Below are 18,604 nucleotides of genomic sequence, written 5' to 3' on the forward strand. Positions count from 1 at the left end.
ATTGTAAATGCAGTTAAAAAAAAAACAAACAAACTTAGACCTCGTAAAAATCAGGACAATATAAAGTGGGCAGCTAAGTGGAACAGGGGAAACTAGTCCACTCGTTCTGCAAACACAAGATAACAAACAGATCATTTTCTACCAATTGTTTAGTGAGCAACATTAATGAGCAACATTTTCCAGTGTCTGGAAGTCAGCAGCTGATGACAAGCATGGAAAACCCTTTTTAAAAAAATGGTGGAAACAAACAGCACAAATTAAAAAAAAAGAAAAGAAAAAGAAAAAATACATGTCTTCAGTGATGTTCACATGGCTGCGTAGCAATTTGGGCTCGTACAACTAAAGCAGGATTTAAAGTTGTGCAGCAGACCTTATGCTGTAGCCTACGCTGTGGTGAGCATTTATAGCCTACTTATGCGGTGGCGTGTCTGTGTCACTCTGCAGTTACAACTCTAAAGCACTGGTTGGTGACAGGGTTTCTGTGAAGTTGATTCAAAACACACTCAAAACACACTTTAAACATGGCTTAATAGAGACCATTTCAAACACAAGTACACAAATTGGCTTCACTATAACTCACAGCATTCACAGACCAACACTTGTCTTTATCCGGACACATTTTCCCCACAAATACAACATGCTAACGTTATTAGCACAAGCTTATGGCATTGTACATTGTATAAATTAGCCTAACAGCTAGCAATCTTTTCCTCTTCTCATATAAAACCAGGGACAACAGCAACATTTAACAAAGGTAGCAGTAGATAGTTTGGCTCCATTACAACTCACAAGGTTCACTGACAAAACAACTGTCTTATACTAAACATATTTTTCAAACAAATACAACATGCTAACGTTATTAGCACAAGCCTATGGCATTTTACATTGTGTAAATTAGCCTAGCGACGAGCGGAGATTTACTTTACTCAAATGAAGCCAGGATAAATCCTGATGTATAAATCCTTGTGGATAAATCACACACAAGACTTAAAACACTATTTTGTGGAGGCTTTATTGTCTCCACAATTTGAGGATATGTTCTCCAGAGATATACTGAAGCATATTTGCACAAAAAGGTTTGTTGGTAGAGTGCTGTTGCTCCAATCTTGATTAAATTAAATAAAAAAGACATGAATATAAATAAACCTTTTATGGTCTATTTTTAAGTTAAGTTTTAACATTAACTGTGCCATTATTCTAAACTTGGCTTAGTGTTTGTCACAGCTTGTATGATTCACTGATTAATGGCATCTGAGTCCAAACACTGAGATAAAATAGGAACAAATAAATTGAGCCCACAAGAAGGAGATACAATAGAGCATGAGTCAGTAGGCTAAGAAATGCTTTCTGGTGATAAACACGTGTGTCTGTCGGTGGAACCAAGTGACTCCTCAGCAGCTGCCAGCAACTGTGTCTTTTCTAGAGGGAAATCAGCCTTTTTAGCATGTAGCCACAGGACAGATGTGCCATGATGAAGACCAGAGGGGAGATCTGTCAAATGTCTGCGTGTGGTGTAATAATTAAAATCACACCTGTTGTCAAAGCACAGGACAGAAATCGCAACTGGAGTTAGACCCTTATTCGCAGACACTTTGTTGTAACCACCAAAAAATGGTTCATGAATGAATCACAGATCCTGTCCTCAAAAGCAGAACATTTCCTGCAGATAATATTCATGAATTATTCCAAGCTGCACTGAAACATTCAACTATTTCAAAACCTCGTAATGGCATGAAAAAAGGAGTTTTCCAAATGTATGTTGGGGAAATCTACTAAGAGTATATATTTTACACAGACACACACAAACACACACACATACGTATCTGATAAAGAGGTGGTTCATCTCTTCATAATTGTTCTCATTACTTTTTATAGCACATTGGGTGTTGCTGTTGCCATGATGAATCAGATGGTTATTCAAATGTGTAAAACATAAAATTTTAACAAATCATTTATAATGTATTCCTGCTCAAACCAGTATAGACAGATAGACAGATAGATAGATAGGTAGATAGATAGATAGATAGATAGATAGATAGGTAGATAGATAGATATTAAAGGTCCCATATTAGGCTCATTTTCAGGTTCATACTTTTATTTTGGGTTTCTACTAGAACATGTTTAAATGCTTGAATGTTCAAAAAAACACATTATTTTTCTCATACTGTCTGCTTAAATATACCTGTATGCACCCTCTGTCTGAAACGCTTCGTTTTAGCACCTGTCTCTTTAAGCTCCTCTTCCGAAAAAGCCCTGTCTGCTCTGATTGGTCAGAGTTTCCAGGTCTTTCCACAGTTGCACTCTTGGTGTCTCTGCACTGACATTGAAGCCAGGGAAGTGACTGTAACAACACTGTGGTGGCACTTTCCATCATTATAGATAGAATCACAGTGTCTGTTTGAATAGTTACTTCTGGGTAGAAATTACCCGTCATGTACAGTGCTGAACTAACGTAATCTCATTTGTTTAGTTTTAGCCACCTAAACAAAGGCCCACTTAAAAAATCAATATCACTTTAAGTGTACACTATATTTGGAATATTTTTACTGCTTTACCTTGCCATCAGACAGCCATTAACTGATGGGGAATTCATGCCATTATCTTAAAGCCACCAGACTCAGTTGACAAAAACAGTAATTTTACTTTACAGCATCAATCAGTTAGTGTGGTAGGTAAAGCAGTGGAAATATTCCAAATATAGCGTACACTTGGTTCCTTAGGGAGCTAAAATATGTTTTCCAGCGGCCCCTCACCACAACAGTAGATTGTTTTGCTTCTGTGCCAGTAGATTTGGGTATCAAAGACGCTAGCACAGCAACACAGTACATAGGCACAGCAAAAATTTCAGACAGGTTGACTCACCAAACATTACATTTATAGCTGAAAATGTCAACAGAAATAAACAAGTTTTCTGATTTCTCATATCCCCGCAAAGGAAATCAGTTGCGAGTTTTCTACCTGGAAGTCGTTATTGTTGTTTGCGCTACATCATGATGATTCAGTCTACAGACAGTTTCACTGGAGTTGCACTGCTGGGCAAGAGATTGAGTCCATGTTTATTTATGTGTGTATGTTATTCACATACACTGCAAAACATTTCAACAGGAAATACAAAGTGACCCACTTAGACTGTTAATGTTTCAAGTTTGAAATGGTATATATTGTATACAAATCAGCAAATCCTAGGATAGCTAAAATAATTACTTTCTCCACTCTCCCTGTGATTGGCTGATGCTCATTGCCTTTATTGGTTGGACTAGTTAGGGCTAGTCAAGAGTGGGATTGGTCAGGGTTAGGGTAAGAATGTCAGGGTGAGCCAATCGGAGACAGAGTAAGGCAGGGTAAATCCTAATTTATACTTGGGAGCTTGGACACTTTTGAAGAGTGTTGCTCGACAGAAATGATGTATTTTCAACAGAAAAAGTGTCTTTTTTTTTTTTTTTTTGATGTCACTGATATCATCATATTTTGTTGCTCAATGTGATGGGTAGTATCATTATTATCACCAAGGAGACAGTAGTTTTAAAGCCGCCGTGTCAGCAGCAGCCCCTGGGGAGCAGGGCCGGCCAAACTACCTTCGCCAGACCGACTGACAGCAGACATTTACTGAACCAAAATAGTTTTCATGTCAGTGTCATGGGAGGAAAACAACAGTGTTTGTATTTATTGAATCATTGATTCTAGTGAGTGAGGGGATTCTGTTGCTCACAGACAGACAGGGGGCTAATGAATCAATGAATATAAGGTTAATAAGATAACACACATATACGGCTGGATAATTTTGTGATTTAAACAACTGTCTGTGCAGTTCCAAACAGTGACAGAAATAGACTAAGACTATAAAAAAATACAGGGGGTCTTTGGTTACCATGGAGACAGCTGAAACCTTTCACCCAAGCATAAATTGAAAACGCCACAGAACTGTCGAGTTTCTGTCAAGCGTCAATCTTCAAAAGCATCAAGCGCCCAAGCATAAATAATCCTTAAGGCAGGCAATTCCTTCGCTATCCCAGGATTCGCAAATTCGCATATGCTATAGCTGTGACATCACAACATCTTGGAGTTCCTGACGGCTCGTTTAAAGGCATAGTTGCTGTTGTATGAACGAGGACATGGACATTTGGCTTTTTATAGAATGAGACTTTTACCTAACATTCAGTTCATTGCGTTTACTATGTCAAGTTAGTGTTTTATGATAGTTAACTGTGGCTTTCATGCTAAGGTAGTATGATATGGATACTAATATTCAGTTTTAAAACAGAAGGCTGAAACATATTGTGTAGCATTCAACAAGCACTGGTTGTATTTTTCTGAGAGTCTGGCTGCTGCATTTATCAGTCACTAGACATGTTTGGTACAAATATCCTCCCCTGGATGTTTTTCAAACTGTCTCATTTAAATTGTATTTCCAGTTTTTAAAGTGTGAAACTGACCTTGCCAGCTTTGGACTGTTGCTAGTAAATGCAAAGACTGCTGCCTGCGTGCAAAGCCAGCTGAAAAGATTTTTTTTTTCCAAGCATCTGCCAAGTCCTTGCACCCTGACAGATTGCTTACTTTGACACGTTATTACTGCTCAGCGGAGGGGAATCAAAAAGAGTTCAGAGGGTTTTGAGGTTGTCTTTTTTGGTCTCTCTAACTAAGCTTCATAAAACTGCACCTTCTTGTTTTGTGGAGACCCAAGTTGTCATTTCATGTAGTTCATTTATGTGTATTATTAATTCCACATTTTATCAGTCCGCTTCCTTCCTCTGCTCGCCCCGTTCAAGAAGAGAAAGGCTGTGAAAACTGGGTGAAGACAGAGAGAAGCGGTGCACTGGTCAAAATAACACCGGCCACAGGAGAGAGTTGAATATTGTGAAGGAAACAAATGATATGTGAGTTTTATGTGCTACATGGATTTGGGGCTTTCAAGCGAGGAGCCTCAGAGCAGAATTCACTTCTTATAATTTTCCTTAGATATTAAGCTTTCTGCACAAAACCACAAGATGAGGAATGATCACATTGGAACTTCATTAAGCATCATGAATCATACAATTAAGGGTTCAAACTCCTCCTTAATAAACTGCTTTAAAAGTCATAATAAATGTGGGCGCCTTGTAATCATCCGAGCACTTTCATTGCATTTGAAATGCTCTTGATTAACACATATGACAATCAGTGTTTGATCAAAGTGCATTGTAGGCCTAATCCCCATTTTTGAGGTATTGTATTTCCTTTATGTTCGCTCCATGCATAACGTCAAGTAATTGTATGGTATGGAAAAGAAGGTACAGTAGAATTAGATAATTGCGTAAGCACTCCGTTTGCCTTGCTCCATTAACATATTTGACGTAGCTTATCACTTACAGTAAACATATAATCCTTCTAAAAGATGATTTATGATTTCTTATGTCTCAGAAAGACACTGACTCATTCGGCAAACATGCAACATAAATCTATATTAATTTTAGCTCAGTGTAAAGTGACTACACATACCCATGATGCTCTGCTCGTCTGCCTGAATGCCGCATTTTTATTACTTCTGATTTATTAAATCCGAGCTCTACTGAGTGAAAAATGAAGCTGAATTTAGCAGAAGACCTCAGTCTTGTTAGTCATATGAAGTAGTAGTAATATGAATAACTCTATAGGCTTTCATTTTTATATGATATGAAAGAAATACAGTAAAACACTCTCAGCCTAATTTGATGTGTAAACAAACCCTGCACCCAGCCATCTGTGAGATATATGTGGGCTTTCAGGTGTGCACTTTTACCATGAACAAGATAGCTGGTAGTATCAATAGAGTGTACAGCGATATCCAAGGATGAAGTTTAAGGCAGGACGGCGGGGTCAGCACTCCAGCGTTGTTAATAGATAGCAGTTTAGCCAAAAAATGGTCCCTGGCGTCCTTGCTGAGTTTGTCTTGGAATAGTGTTTGCTCAGTTTGCTCCTGTTTCTGCAGTTTGATAATTTAATGGGTTGGATGACGTAGTCGTGCTGTCAACTGTACTGCTCACTGTAGCCACACCTTCAAAAGGGCGCCTCAGCAACGTCACATATAGTACAGACATGCACTGATACTCAACTTGCGGCCTGTGAGCCAAATATTGGGTGCTGGGTGGCCTGCTGAACATTTTTTAATTTACGATGGGAAGAAACTGATTCACACTGGAAATGGTTTTTTGTACTTTGCGGCACGGTGGTGCAGTAGTTAGCAGTGTTGCTTCATAGCAAAAGGGTTTCCTGTTCGAACCCAGGTTGGGGGATTCGAGTTTGCATGTTCTACTCATGTAAGCATGGGTTTTCTCTGGGTACTCCGGCTTCCTCCCACATTCCAAAAACATGCAGGCTAGGTTAACTGGTGACTCTAAATTGCCCGTAGGTGTGAATGTGAGCATGAATGGTTGTCTGTCTCTGTGTGTCAGCTCTGTGATAGTCTGGCGACCTGTCCAGGGTGTACCCCGCCTCTCGCCTGTCAGCTGGGATAGGCTCCAGCACCCTGCGACCCCCAACAGAATAAGCAGCTATGGAAAATGAAAGAAGAGTGCATAATAAGCATCAGAGCTTGTTTATATGTTAATTATTAATGGGTGTTTTTTTGTAGTTGTTGTTGTTTGGCCCCTGGCCTCCTGTCATTTTACAAAACTGGCCCCTGGTGCAAAGCAAGTTGAGCATCCCTGGATTACAACAATCAAGATGAAAAGTCACATTAGTCCACCTCTCGATAGATCATTTAGAAAAGATTAAAGCTGCAAATATAGCATCTGATCGTTGCTACTTATAATGCTTCATTAAAACAGCAAAAAGAATAAACATCACTTGTACAGATTGCCGCATTAAAATGGTCACATGGATAATGGAAACTGTATCTTTGTGGATGGCACATACACGAGCTTCAAAGACTAATTATAGAAGAAACAAACCATATTCACCAGAGAGCACATTAGGCTAAAGCTACTTTCAAATGGTTGTGTTTTTAATGAGTGACTAAACAAAAACAGAGGATTCATCGTACAAAAATGATGATTTGGCTGAACCTTGGTGATGCCATGGGTTGATTTCTAATGTGTTTTTTGAATAGGAAAGTCTTTTTAATAAATATTCAGCTTCATACTACACAAGAATGGAAATGCTTTACACAATATTCATAAATGTGTATATTTCACGATGGCACTTTTTAAGGCAGAGCTCAACCTGCCTTCTGCATGTGCTCCTCCACACGCATGTGCATTCCTCATTACAAATTTATGATAGCTAAGTTAGGCACCAGACTGTGTGCTGTGGTTACTAAATATCATAACTATGAAAGAATGCTCATTTTGTGATTGCAATCAGCGTTTTTCCCACAGCTGAAATAAATTTAACTGTTCTAACTAGATACTTTCAGATGGAACTCATTTCAGAGAAAATAGGTGCTTTTGATCATTTGGGAAATGTGTAACGGTTCAAAGGAATTAGAAAACAGCTCACATTATGGAGCAGTTTGAAGTTTTTTTCCATTATTTATAACGATCTGTCATTTCCATCCAGTAATCTCCTTTTAAAGAAGAAAGCAATAGACGCTTGTTTCCAGCTCGGGATTAAAAAAGCACTTTACAGTTGTTTTTATTTACTAGGTTCCTTTTATGTTATGCTGTGCTGAGTGTGATGAAGAGGCACTTTATCGTATGGGAATAGGAAAGATAAGAAGTCACTGAATTCCCAAGGAGATGCAAGCTCCCACCTGGGTCTGAGAAGGCTCCGATAAAGAGTCGAGTAAACCTATCCAATGCAGTGAAAGACAGTTTGGTGGCAACAAACTGAGACAGACGAATATGCTTGTCTTCTTAAAAGAATCATGATCTGTCCACTCTGTGCTCGCTTTAAAAATGTATCAGGTGGCAGCGTGTCCCATCATAGAGGAATCGTCAGTTCCACAGTGCTTTTGGTTTTCTTTTTCATCTCATCAAAATTTAATCCTGATAATAATGCATCCTTATAATAATCAATCCTTTCCCCTCGATATGAATTAGAGGAAGCTGCTGAGAATTGAGAGCCCACAGTGAAAGCTCCACTGGGAACAGAAAATGCATTCTCCATCAGAGCTGATGTCTAAACAGCTAGGTGGGCGACTGCGTTGCTTTTCATGAGGGTATGGCTGACTAGCTTTATACCCCAAACACATGGGCATTAAGAAAAAAGTGACCTGGAAAGGCCAAGCTTTTGTTTACTAAAACTGGGCTGCAGCAGTGTTGCTTTGCCAGCTGTCAGAAGGTGCTCTGGGGCTGTTTTGAAATCATGCTGTAAGACCGAGTAAGCAAAATAGAAGCAACTCTTTTGTTGAAGAGTGTTCTGGCCCTGGAGACGTTAATTGCTGTCCAGAGGACATGCGCTGTATTTGACCTGAGGCCGCATTACCCTGTAGTTGCCTAATAATTATTTCTTGGGGAAGGTGATTAAACCAAACTAATAGCGCTGCATGTGCAGAATATAAGTAAGCAAAGAACACAAGAGATTTCTAATGGACAATATAAGGAATATAATGTGTATAAAAAAGGTGATAATATATTTATTCTCGACATAGATTTGTATAATAAAATGTGACTTGGGAGTCTAACACCATGCTGATTCCCACAAACCTTCACTAACACTGACTTTAATTAACTCAAAGCTCCATAGTGAGTAACTGTGAGTGGGTAGACATTTGTCATGAAGGGGTTTCATCTTCTTTTAGACTTGTGTGAATCTGATTATGTAGCCATAGTTCATGCACCATAAATCAGTTGCACATTGCCTCCTCCTGGGTTCATGACAACATTCCGGTGATTACAGAATTTACAGACAATCCTGAAGAGCCATCGACCTGCCGCTGACCTTCAGTATAAAGGCTCTGTTTGCAGATAGAGCTCCTTTATATGAAATAAGTTGAAAGTTGATTTCTCAAGCTTAAAATTATATTATTAATGGTACGTTCAAGGTCATAGAGGACACTTCACACTTCGGTACTTAACACCAACTGTGTCAGCATGAATAATTATTTCACATTCAAAAGGTTTCCAGAAGGATTTTACATATGATTAGGGGCTGAGAGCAAAGCTCTGAGACAGGTTTTACATACCACAATAGCAGCCACCATCAAGGGAAGAAAAGAAGCATTTCTGTCTACATATTTGAATTTCAGTTCTTTCACTCAGTAATGCAATATTAAAAGTATGAGAGAAAGGGAGCAATCAGTTATATTTAATAGCACAAGAAATGCGGCATTGAAGTCGGTCAGTTCTGACAGGAAAGCCAGGGAATCCAAAGGTAATGCAAGACCCACCTCGGGAGATATTTATGTCTGTAAGGCCAGTAAATATTATGTACACCGTGTGCCATGCAGGACCAGTAGTCTGCAGGATTTCATTTCAATAAAACACTATACCAGCCAATTTCATTGTTTACTTTCTCTCCCCTCTCCAGTTAAAGGTGTGATATAGTGCAGCCAGCTGCGGGAGGAGAGGTTGTCTGAAAAAAACCCTGCAGACTCCAGGCACAGCTGAATGATATGGGGGAGGTGACACAGCCTGAAAGTCGCGTATTATTAATATTATGTAATGGTAATGAAGTTTTACTGAGGTGCACAAGGTGCTATTGTGCATGTGAGGCATTCACTGCATAAGCATTTAACTGCCTGTTAAATCAGTGCCAATGAATAGGGCTGCAACAACAATTATTATCATTGTCGATCAATCTGTTGATTATTTTCTTGACTAATCGTTTAGCTGTTTGGTCTATAAAATGTCAGAAAACGATGGCAATAATGTCAGTCAGCATTTCCCAAAGCCCAAAGATGATGTCCTCAAATGTCTTGTTTTGTCTGCAACCCAAATATATTTAATTTGTTGTCATAGAAGAGTAAAGAAACCAGGACATATTCACATTTAAGAAGCTGGAATCAGAGAATTTTGACTTTTTTCCTTTAATCGTGCAGCTCTACTAATGAATTACCCTGTATTGTTGTTCGTCAACCTTTACTGTTATACCTAACCATCAGGCTGACAACATGTATTCTGTTTCACACTGTAATCACTGATGAGCCTTCCACACCATGTTGTTTGTTAAGTTATTATTGCAGTCTAACAGTTTGTAGTTACGAGAGTTAAAGTGTAATGTTGGGCTCCTCTGCAGATTCATGTGCCGTTTCTCCCAATGTCTCCACACATTAATTAGCACTTTGACCTTGTGTTGAATTTAGAAAGTCTGCGAGGCAGCGAATGTACAAAGGCCAGACAGGCACAGAGACCCCCACACGGTTTGTTTCCAATGTTTCTTATTAGTGCCACCCAAAGGCTGGCTCGAGATGCAGCTTTGATCTTTGAGGAAGGTTGGCAGGAGCAGGGAGAGGCTGACAGGAAGAGAAGTTGGTCAACTAGAAGAGAAGCAGAAGGATTCTGTCAGGAGTGATCCACATCAGGAAACCTGAGCCGACTGCTGAGGGAGAACGATGCTGAAGCCTTAAGAAAGAACTAAACATACCGTCCGTGTCACAAAAGATCCACTTTTACCACTTAAGCGAGGTTTCCGACTCGACAGCCCTGAAGTAGACAGAAACTCTATACTCTGCGCACTTTGAGTGAATATGATATGAAATATTTTCAATTCACAACATTTGTCATCTGTTTAATGTGTCACGCGCGTTCTTTTTCACCTGCAGGATCAAGGAAAAATTGGTGTCATCTTCAATGTGGGGACGGATGACATCACCATCGATGAGCCTGCTGTCATAGTAAATGACGGCAAGTACCATGTAGTGCGCTTCACACGCAGTGGTGGCAATGCCACTCTCCAGGTGGACAACCATCCAGTCATTGAGCGTTATCCACCAGGTAAGACTGATGGGGCAAACTATGTGGTCATATTATACGCAGAGAGATGGCATGGAGCATCTGGATTAGCGAGAGAGGATTGCATGTCTGCCTATCAAACATAAATCCTCGAATGAGCTCTTGTGAAATGTACTGTTTGCAAAAAAAAACTGATTGGCAATTTACCCAGTGGCTCATTTTAATTCAGCTTCCCCATCTAGTTATTTCATCGCTCTGTAAGCTATCTATTAAGTTGCCGCACACATACAACTGGACATGCCATATTGCATAAACAATATAATAATCTGAGATTAATACATTTGCCTCGAGCTGCCTCGCTGAGTATATCTAGCAATGAAAGAATTTTCATCAGCCGCTGTCCTTTTTTTGCAGTCAGTTTGGCAGACAGGTGGGGAAGGATGTGGCAGATGAGAGATCTTAATTTAGAGTAAATTAAAGCAGCATCTTTCCTCACAAATTGGCTTTTCATTTTCTAGACGTTTCCAAAAAGATGTAACACCTTAAGTATAAGTCTAAAATCATATTTATCTCTTTGTTATTTATCTGCCAACATCTGGTCCAGGTCATAAGAAACAGTGTTAACTAACTAGTCTGAATATGTTACTATAAATAGAACATGTGATGTTGATGTCAGTGTTAGATTTTTTGGACAGGGCCGCCATGTTCCAAGGATCGCGCTGTGTTAGTGCGCCTGCTACAGTGGTAAAGCAACAGTATTTGGAGAAGCTAATCATGATAAACAACATAGGTCCATATGACTTGGCAGCTCGAGCCTGGATCACAGACACCGATGCATCACCTCCACTCACATACCTATACATTGGTGATACAGATAGCAGCACACATCCTTGGAACATGGCGGCCCGCCCCACATGGCGTGACGTCAGCTTCACATTCTCTATTCAGCCGATAAATTCTTGTTGACATTAACATTTTTGTAGTGAACGTGCTTACATTTACATTCATCTGTCCACTGGTGAACACTAACAAGGTGACCTTTCCATGATGTCTGTTTTGCATAAACAGATTGATGGATTTGGCTGAATTTACACTGTATTCAGTCTGCTGAAGGGCTCAGCTCTATAATGACAGATTCATGTATGTGTTTTACATTTCAGTGTTATGTTGTGATTGGTGTCCAGGTTACTGTCAGATGCTATCACGTTCAATGATGCACATGGACATAAATATAATGAATCACCCCGCCTGAGGCTTAAAGTGTTACTGGCGGTATCTTGGTGTATATTCCAGGTTTCATTACTTCCTGAGGAACATATGAAATTATCAATTCCATACTTGGAAATTGTGCTGATACGTTTTATCCTGACTTATAGCTTCAGATAATTCAAATACATTGGCATTCCATATTAAATGCTGACTAGGGCTGCATAGAAAGAAAGGCGGACAAACAAAATGAAGACTATACAAATACACAGGGAGAAGATGCATCTTGCACACACAGATTTTCACTGTCCACAAGGTTTAAAGTTCACCCACCTTTGTACACAAATGCCTAATATACACATAGACAACAAAAGTAAACATACATAATGTGATCACGACCGGCTGCGCTTTAACCTGCTCTGAACCAATCAACCAATTAACCTTATTTAGAACAGGTGCACCAGCTGGCGTAGCGGGAGGAAACCAAGTCCTCTCACTGCCTCCAGCTGGTGCTCAAAGCGCACAGGCACATGCCACAGTCACACATAAATCAAAAAACTGACGGCCATGTGTGTAATGTATACACTCTATGTCGTCTTTGTTGACGAAAGCACAGCAGCCATCAGCTATAAAAGGGAGTGTATGTTGCGCAGGTGACAATAAAGAGTATAAGGAAACAAAGCTGATCTTTTTTCTTTAAAGGGACATCAAACATATAAAATATAATATCCTCTGTGATTTGTTTGCGGCAAAAATACAAGGGCACTCTCAGCAGCTCTCCAAAGGCTCAATGAATGCTTCACTTATTTTAAAGCCTGCTGTATATTAAAGCTTACAGTAAATGCAGTCTCAGTAAGCTTCCCTTTAATTGTCATGCACCGTCATGTACTGTGGCTGCATTTCCATGTTGCGCTGTAATCCTAATCCTTTTTATCCATTCATTGTCCAACAACATGGTTCGCTTTCAACTGTTTTTTATTTCGTTATTCGTTCTTATGTATTTATTTACATTTTTTTTGTTCATAAAATGTGGGTTAAAGCATGTTTTCAGATATACGACATGGCGTTCCATGCACCATACCCATGTAATTATTCATAAATAGTGTCAGCAAGAATTTACTAGTAAAGTCAGAACCTTGTGGCTGATGATTGACAGAATATCTTCAGTGCTAGATCGTTACAAGATCGAATGAAAAGTATTCATGGCATTAATATTAACTGGGCAATTCAAAGTGTTGGAGTTTGTATCAAACAGTATATTTCTCTTAGTAGTTTTCATAAATTACTCTTCTGTGTTTGCATGTGTTGAATAGAGAGTTGAAGTCCTGCCCCACGTGAGAGCAGCTGCTTTCCTATCAGTCCTGATTCCACAATGTAGTTTTGCAGAGAAATGATCTTTCCAAAACCTGAAATGAGTTATTGGTGTCAGGTCTAAATGTTTATCAACTACATGACTTATTGATTAAGTGTGGAAATCTTGTATGAAGACAACTACAGCTCCCATGAGTTTTTCATACAGACATGCAGTGCCACACCAAGCACATTTGGCACCCTAGGTAAGCCCCTGTTTCCACTGCAAACAGTGCCCTTAAATGTGGGCGGGGTCGTTGTCACTCACTGCTCCGTCCAGCACTCACTGAATTTCCTCATTACCGGTGACACAGATGGAAGTCTGCACCTAGGTTATCGTCCATGGAACAAGACTGTACGTCGACATTTTCAGAACAAAATAAAACAGGCTGCAGTGAGAGTCTCTCTCCATGGGATATTTAAAAATAGTGGGTTTGTGCATTTAGTCAGCTCAGGGGTTTAGCGTTGCTGGAGCCCAATGCTTCGCAACGTTTTTTTTTTTTTTTTCTCCGAGTGAGGATTAGAATATATGCAGTTCACATAACCTGACCGAAATTAGTATAAATAAACGCTTGAAGATCCACTCATCACTGTGTGTATGTCGTATAAAAACTAAAGTGATGGTCAAAGTTGTCACAGTGAAATTTAAGGTGTGCTGATGGATTCATGCATCAACTCATGCATTTAGTAACATAACAAGTTAGCATTCCACCTTAAAAGTTGCCGGCAGTCGGCCCAGTGAATTAAGTTTTTTTTTTCTCAGACTGCAGCTGCTGCAAGAGGCAGCAAAACATCCTTTCATTTTATAGTTACAGTAATAAAACTCTTCGCAGTATGACCAGTGGTTCATGAGCTTCAAAACCAATCACAACTCAGCCCTGAGCAGAGTGACCGTCCTCTACTGACCAATCAACAGACTGCAGTGTTCACAGCTCCACCTTTTAGTACCAGATCTGTGTGCTAGCTACCCCAACAGAGGGGGGACCAAAACTAGGGACAGAACAGAACGGTTCCATTGGTACCATCCACAACTTTTCACAGTGGAAAATATACCAAACTGAACTAAACCGTACTGCTTGGTGGAAATGGGGCTACAGATAACCATTGACACTCACATTCACACCTACGGGCAGTTTAGAGTCACCAATTAACCTGCATGTCTTTGGATTGTGGGAGAAAGCCGGAGTACCCGGAGAAAACCCATGCTTACACGGAGTGAACATGCAAACTCCGCACAGAGGGGCTCCCCCACCCCAGGGTTTGAGCCCCCCACCCCGGGTTAGAACCAGGAACTCTCTTGCTGTGAGGCAACAATGCTAACCACTGCACCACAGACAATAAGAGAATAAGATATTTGCAATTCTGAAAATTTCATCTTCTTGTTTTTGTACTGCACACTGGATGGATTTTGCCTTTTCATTTTTTCTTACAGTAATGCCATCCACATACACTCCACTACAAGGTTTCCCTTATGTTCGATGTTTTGAATGTCCAAAAAAAAAAAAAACTAATCCTCTAGGCTGCTGCCTGTGTTGCCTATAGGAAGATCTGCCACTGTAGACATGCTGTCAATATCTCATGGGAGCTGCAGGGGAAAAAAGCACTATATATTTTTCAGTATGTTCTAAAAATACACTGTTGAACAGAAGTGGGGTGAGACTTCGGCTCTCTATGATGACTCCAGTCAAATATAAAGGCTAATATCTGTTCTCTGCTGTAGATACAGAATGTGTATCACTGTCTAAATGCAACTGTTTTCCTGACTGTCTTTGTTGAAGTGGCTGATTTTCATAATGCTTTCTTGTGTTTACCTGAATTAACCTCTTTTTATACAGTGCATAAAATCATTTTTACATAACTGTAACACTTGTAATTGGAATTTCCTGAAGATTATGCTTTGCTTAAAAAATAGCTAAATAACTCTAACTAGTGTAGCACATTATAAATAGCCTAAACGTTACTCTAATTAACATTAACGCTGTAATAACTAGATGACACCAAGTAAAGCACAAGTTTCTTTTAACTCACAGCTGGGTTAAAATTGATAACTTGTTAAACCTGTTAGCCATTATAACTCTGTTTCTAACCATGTGATCTTTCAGCTTGCAGACTTTAACCTTTAATCTGTCTCTCCAAATTCTTTGAAGGACACTATGATAATGAACGACTGGCTATTGCTAGACAAAGAATCCCATACAGACTTGGTCGGGTAGTTGACGAGTGGCTACTCGATAAAGGTAAAAATTAATTGATTAATTAATTAATCCTTGAAATAACTAGTAAATAACCTCCCCCCATGAGAGGTGCAGTGCCAGAAGATAAGGGCGACAAGGAAGTTACCCACATGTATGCATCCGTTTTAATTGGACTCTCTATCGGCTGTAAATTTTGACGAGTGCAGTAAATCTTCAAGTGGAACTCAAATGAAGTGTCAAACTAAACGGGTGTAGTGCCATTTATTCTTTGTCATCCTTACACCTTGTGGGAAAGCTGCACCTTAACAACGATTTTAAACCAATTCACTAAAAACACATAACCCTTGTCTAACCCTCTATCGTCCCTCTTAACCACTGTGTGTAATTAGATACTGTGTGTAATTATTCTTCATAAAATATCATTAAAATGCTGTGTAACATTTTCATAAACACCAATGAAACTAACATGTGACATAAGTTGATTCGGGTCTCGTTCCTCCTAAACTGAACATTTTAAAATATGTAACTCCTGGGTGTGACCGCACCAAATTCCCTTTCCTGTTCCCTGCAACCTTGTACTGCCTTACAACGACCACGTCAGACTCCAGAGCTGAAGTTTTTTTTTTGCTGCGACAAAACAGTCCTGACAGGCTGTTAAAGTAGATCACTGTTTGCAGCCAATAACTTTGCTAATAAGTATTCTCCAGAGATGGGCCCATTACTGCAGTCCTCCTCCTCTGATGTAACACACTGCTTATCAGTGAGGCTGCTGACAATGGTGCTGTTAGATATCATTGCCCCTTTCAGGAGGTGAAACAATTAGAGCAGGAGAAGCCCAGAGCAGAACATGTATCAATGGACTAATGGCTGAAGAAGTCAGTGAAGGGAGGTGGTGTTTGGCTTTTATTGTCATTAAGCTTTACACAGTCTGAGGCATAGTCAGACTGCCATTTTAATAATTCGCCCATCTCTTCAAAAAGCAGCCATAAGATTCACATCCTTGCACCATCTGTTGTGGAGTTAAGAGATAAATAAATATCCTGGAAAAACATCTGCTCATTTCTCCCCGCTGATGAATAAAGAAACACTCTCTGGTCAGTCTCTGTTGTTTTAGATGAATCTGTTTATTAAAGTACTTGTACCAGGACACAGGCTCCACGCATCAGATGCTGCACAGAGTAAGCTTGCTAAGCCCCCTCACCAGTAGCTTTGTTATACCATGGGCGGATTATGAGATAATGGGCCCCCTGGGCACAGACATATGAAAGGACCCACCACCTCGCCTCCACAGGACTGTAAACACACACAGACTTTGTGGTGATTGGCTTCTTTTTTTGGTTGTAGTCATCTTGTGTCTTTTTTGGTCATTTTCGTAGTTATTTTGTGTCTTTTTGTTGTCAAGATGTGTTTATGTGTGTTTGTCTGCTACTCTTGTGGTTATTTTGTGTCTCTTTGAGGTAAATTTGTGTCTTTTTTTGGTCATTTTGTGTCTCTGTTGTCATTTTGTGTCTGTTTGTGTTTGTTATGTCCTTTTGGGTTCATTTTTTCGTCTCTTCATAGTCATTTTGTGTCTTTTTTGGTCATTTTGTGTCTCTGGTTGTTTTGTCCATTTTACAGTTATTTCTCTTTGTTGTCCTGTAATTGTCCTTATGTGTCTATTTCTCGCAGTTTTGCCCATTTTGTAGTCATTTTGTGCCTCTTGATTGTCATTTTGTTATCTTTTTTTGTCGTTTTGTGTCTCTTTTTGGTTGTTATGCCCCTTTTTGTAGATATTTTGTGTCTCTTTATAGCCATTTTGTGTCGTTTTGGTAGTTTTGCATCTCTCTGTCATCATTTTGTGTCTCTTTGTGTTTGTTATGTCTCTTTATAGCAATTTTGTGTCTTTTGAGGTTGTCTTTTTGGTTGTTTTGTCCCTCTTTATAGTTATTTTGTATCTCTTCATGGTTGTTTTGTATCTGTATGAGGTTATTGTGTGTTTTTTAAAGTATTTTTGTCTTTTTTGGTTGTTATGTGTCTATTTTTGGTTGTTTTGCCCCTTTTTCTAAGCATTTTGTGTCTCCTCATAGTTATTTTGTTGTCTTTTTTTGGTTGTTTTGCATCTATCTTTGGTTGTTTCTTTCCTTTTGTAGTTATTTTCTGTTTCTTTTCATGTCTACCTTAAGGTGATATTGTGGGTTTTTTTAAGTTAATTTTTTTGTCACTTATGGTTGTCTTGTGTGTCTTTGTAATCATTTTGGTTGTTTTGTTGTCTATTTTTGGTTGTTTTGCCCATTATTGTTATTTTGTGTCTCTCTGTCATCATTTTGTGTTTCATTGTGTTTGTTATGCCCCTTTTGTAGTCATTTTGTGTCTTTGTAATCATTTTGTGTCTATTTTGGGTTGTTTTGCCCCTTTTGTGGTCTTTCTGTGTCTCTTCCTAGTCAGTACATGTTAATTTGAGTGACATTTTGCAGATAGAGGCCAGGGGTAGCCCTGACACTTTGGGCCCCTGGGTCTGTGCCCAGTAGGCCAGTTCATTAATCCATCCATGAGTTATACCAAAGCTGCCATGAGAACAAGGTTATACAGAGGGCTGTCTTCTTAGCTATCTCGTCTTTCTTAAACAACAAAAAACAGTCAGAACCAGTTCCCAACAAGCATATCTCAAGAAACTGAGTCACCCCAGGGTCTTCTAATCTTAACGACTGGAGTCTGAACCGTCTCTCATGTCAAAGGTTGCTTTAGAGTTATTCAACACATGAATTAACAGTAATCCATCATATGCATTTCTGTAATTTTTTAGCACACTTATAGACAGTTTGCTAACCACAGTGATAATTCAAAATATCTCTGTCCTATAAAACACCTAAATAGGCACCTAAATATATAACCCTCCTCTGGTGGTTGTAATCTGCATGTTTAAAGTCTAAATCATAAACTTGCTGCTAACTAACCTTCCCCCTTTTAAAGTCAACATCTAATTACGTTTAAATAAATTACTAAGTATTAATGTTATGATCACTAAAGCCCACCTGGTTCAAATGATGTCCCTGTGCAAGCTCTCCCATATGACTTCTGTATGTCTGC

General features: G+C 39.3%; 1 protein-coding gene across 9 annotated transcripts in view; it reads left to right on the forward strand.

The window, feature by feature from the left end:
- LOC117262266 (neurexin-2-like) overlaps nt 1–18,604 on the forward strand; it is a 177,332-nt gene that overhangs the window by 149,498 nt on the left and 9,230 nt on the right. For 5 of the 9 annotated variants that reach the window (XM_033635109.2, XM_033635126.2, XM_033635117.2 and 2 more), the window contains 2 exons: nt 10,658–10,829; nt 15,491–15,580. In XM_033635109.2, coding sequence (XP_033491000.2) covers nt 10,658–10,829; nt 15,491–15,580 — 262 coding nt within the window. The remainder of the gene's footprint in view (nt 1–10,657; nt 10,830–15,490; nt 15,581–18,604) is intronic. The other 4 variants (XM_033635144.2, XM_033635162.2, XM_033635153.2 and 1 more) reach the window with 1 other exon arrangement.

Source organism: Epinephelus lanceolatus, chromosome 11 (genome assembly GCF_041903045.1).
Source record: "Epinephelus lanceolatus isolate andai-2023 chromosome 11, ASM4190304v1, whole genome shotgun sequence".
Classification (NCBI taxonomy): domain Eukaryota; kingdom Metazoa; phylum Chordata; class Actinopteri; order Perciformes; family Serranidae; genus Epinephelus; species Epinephelus lanceolatus.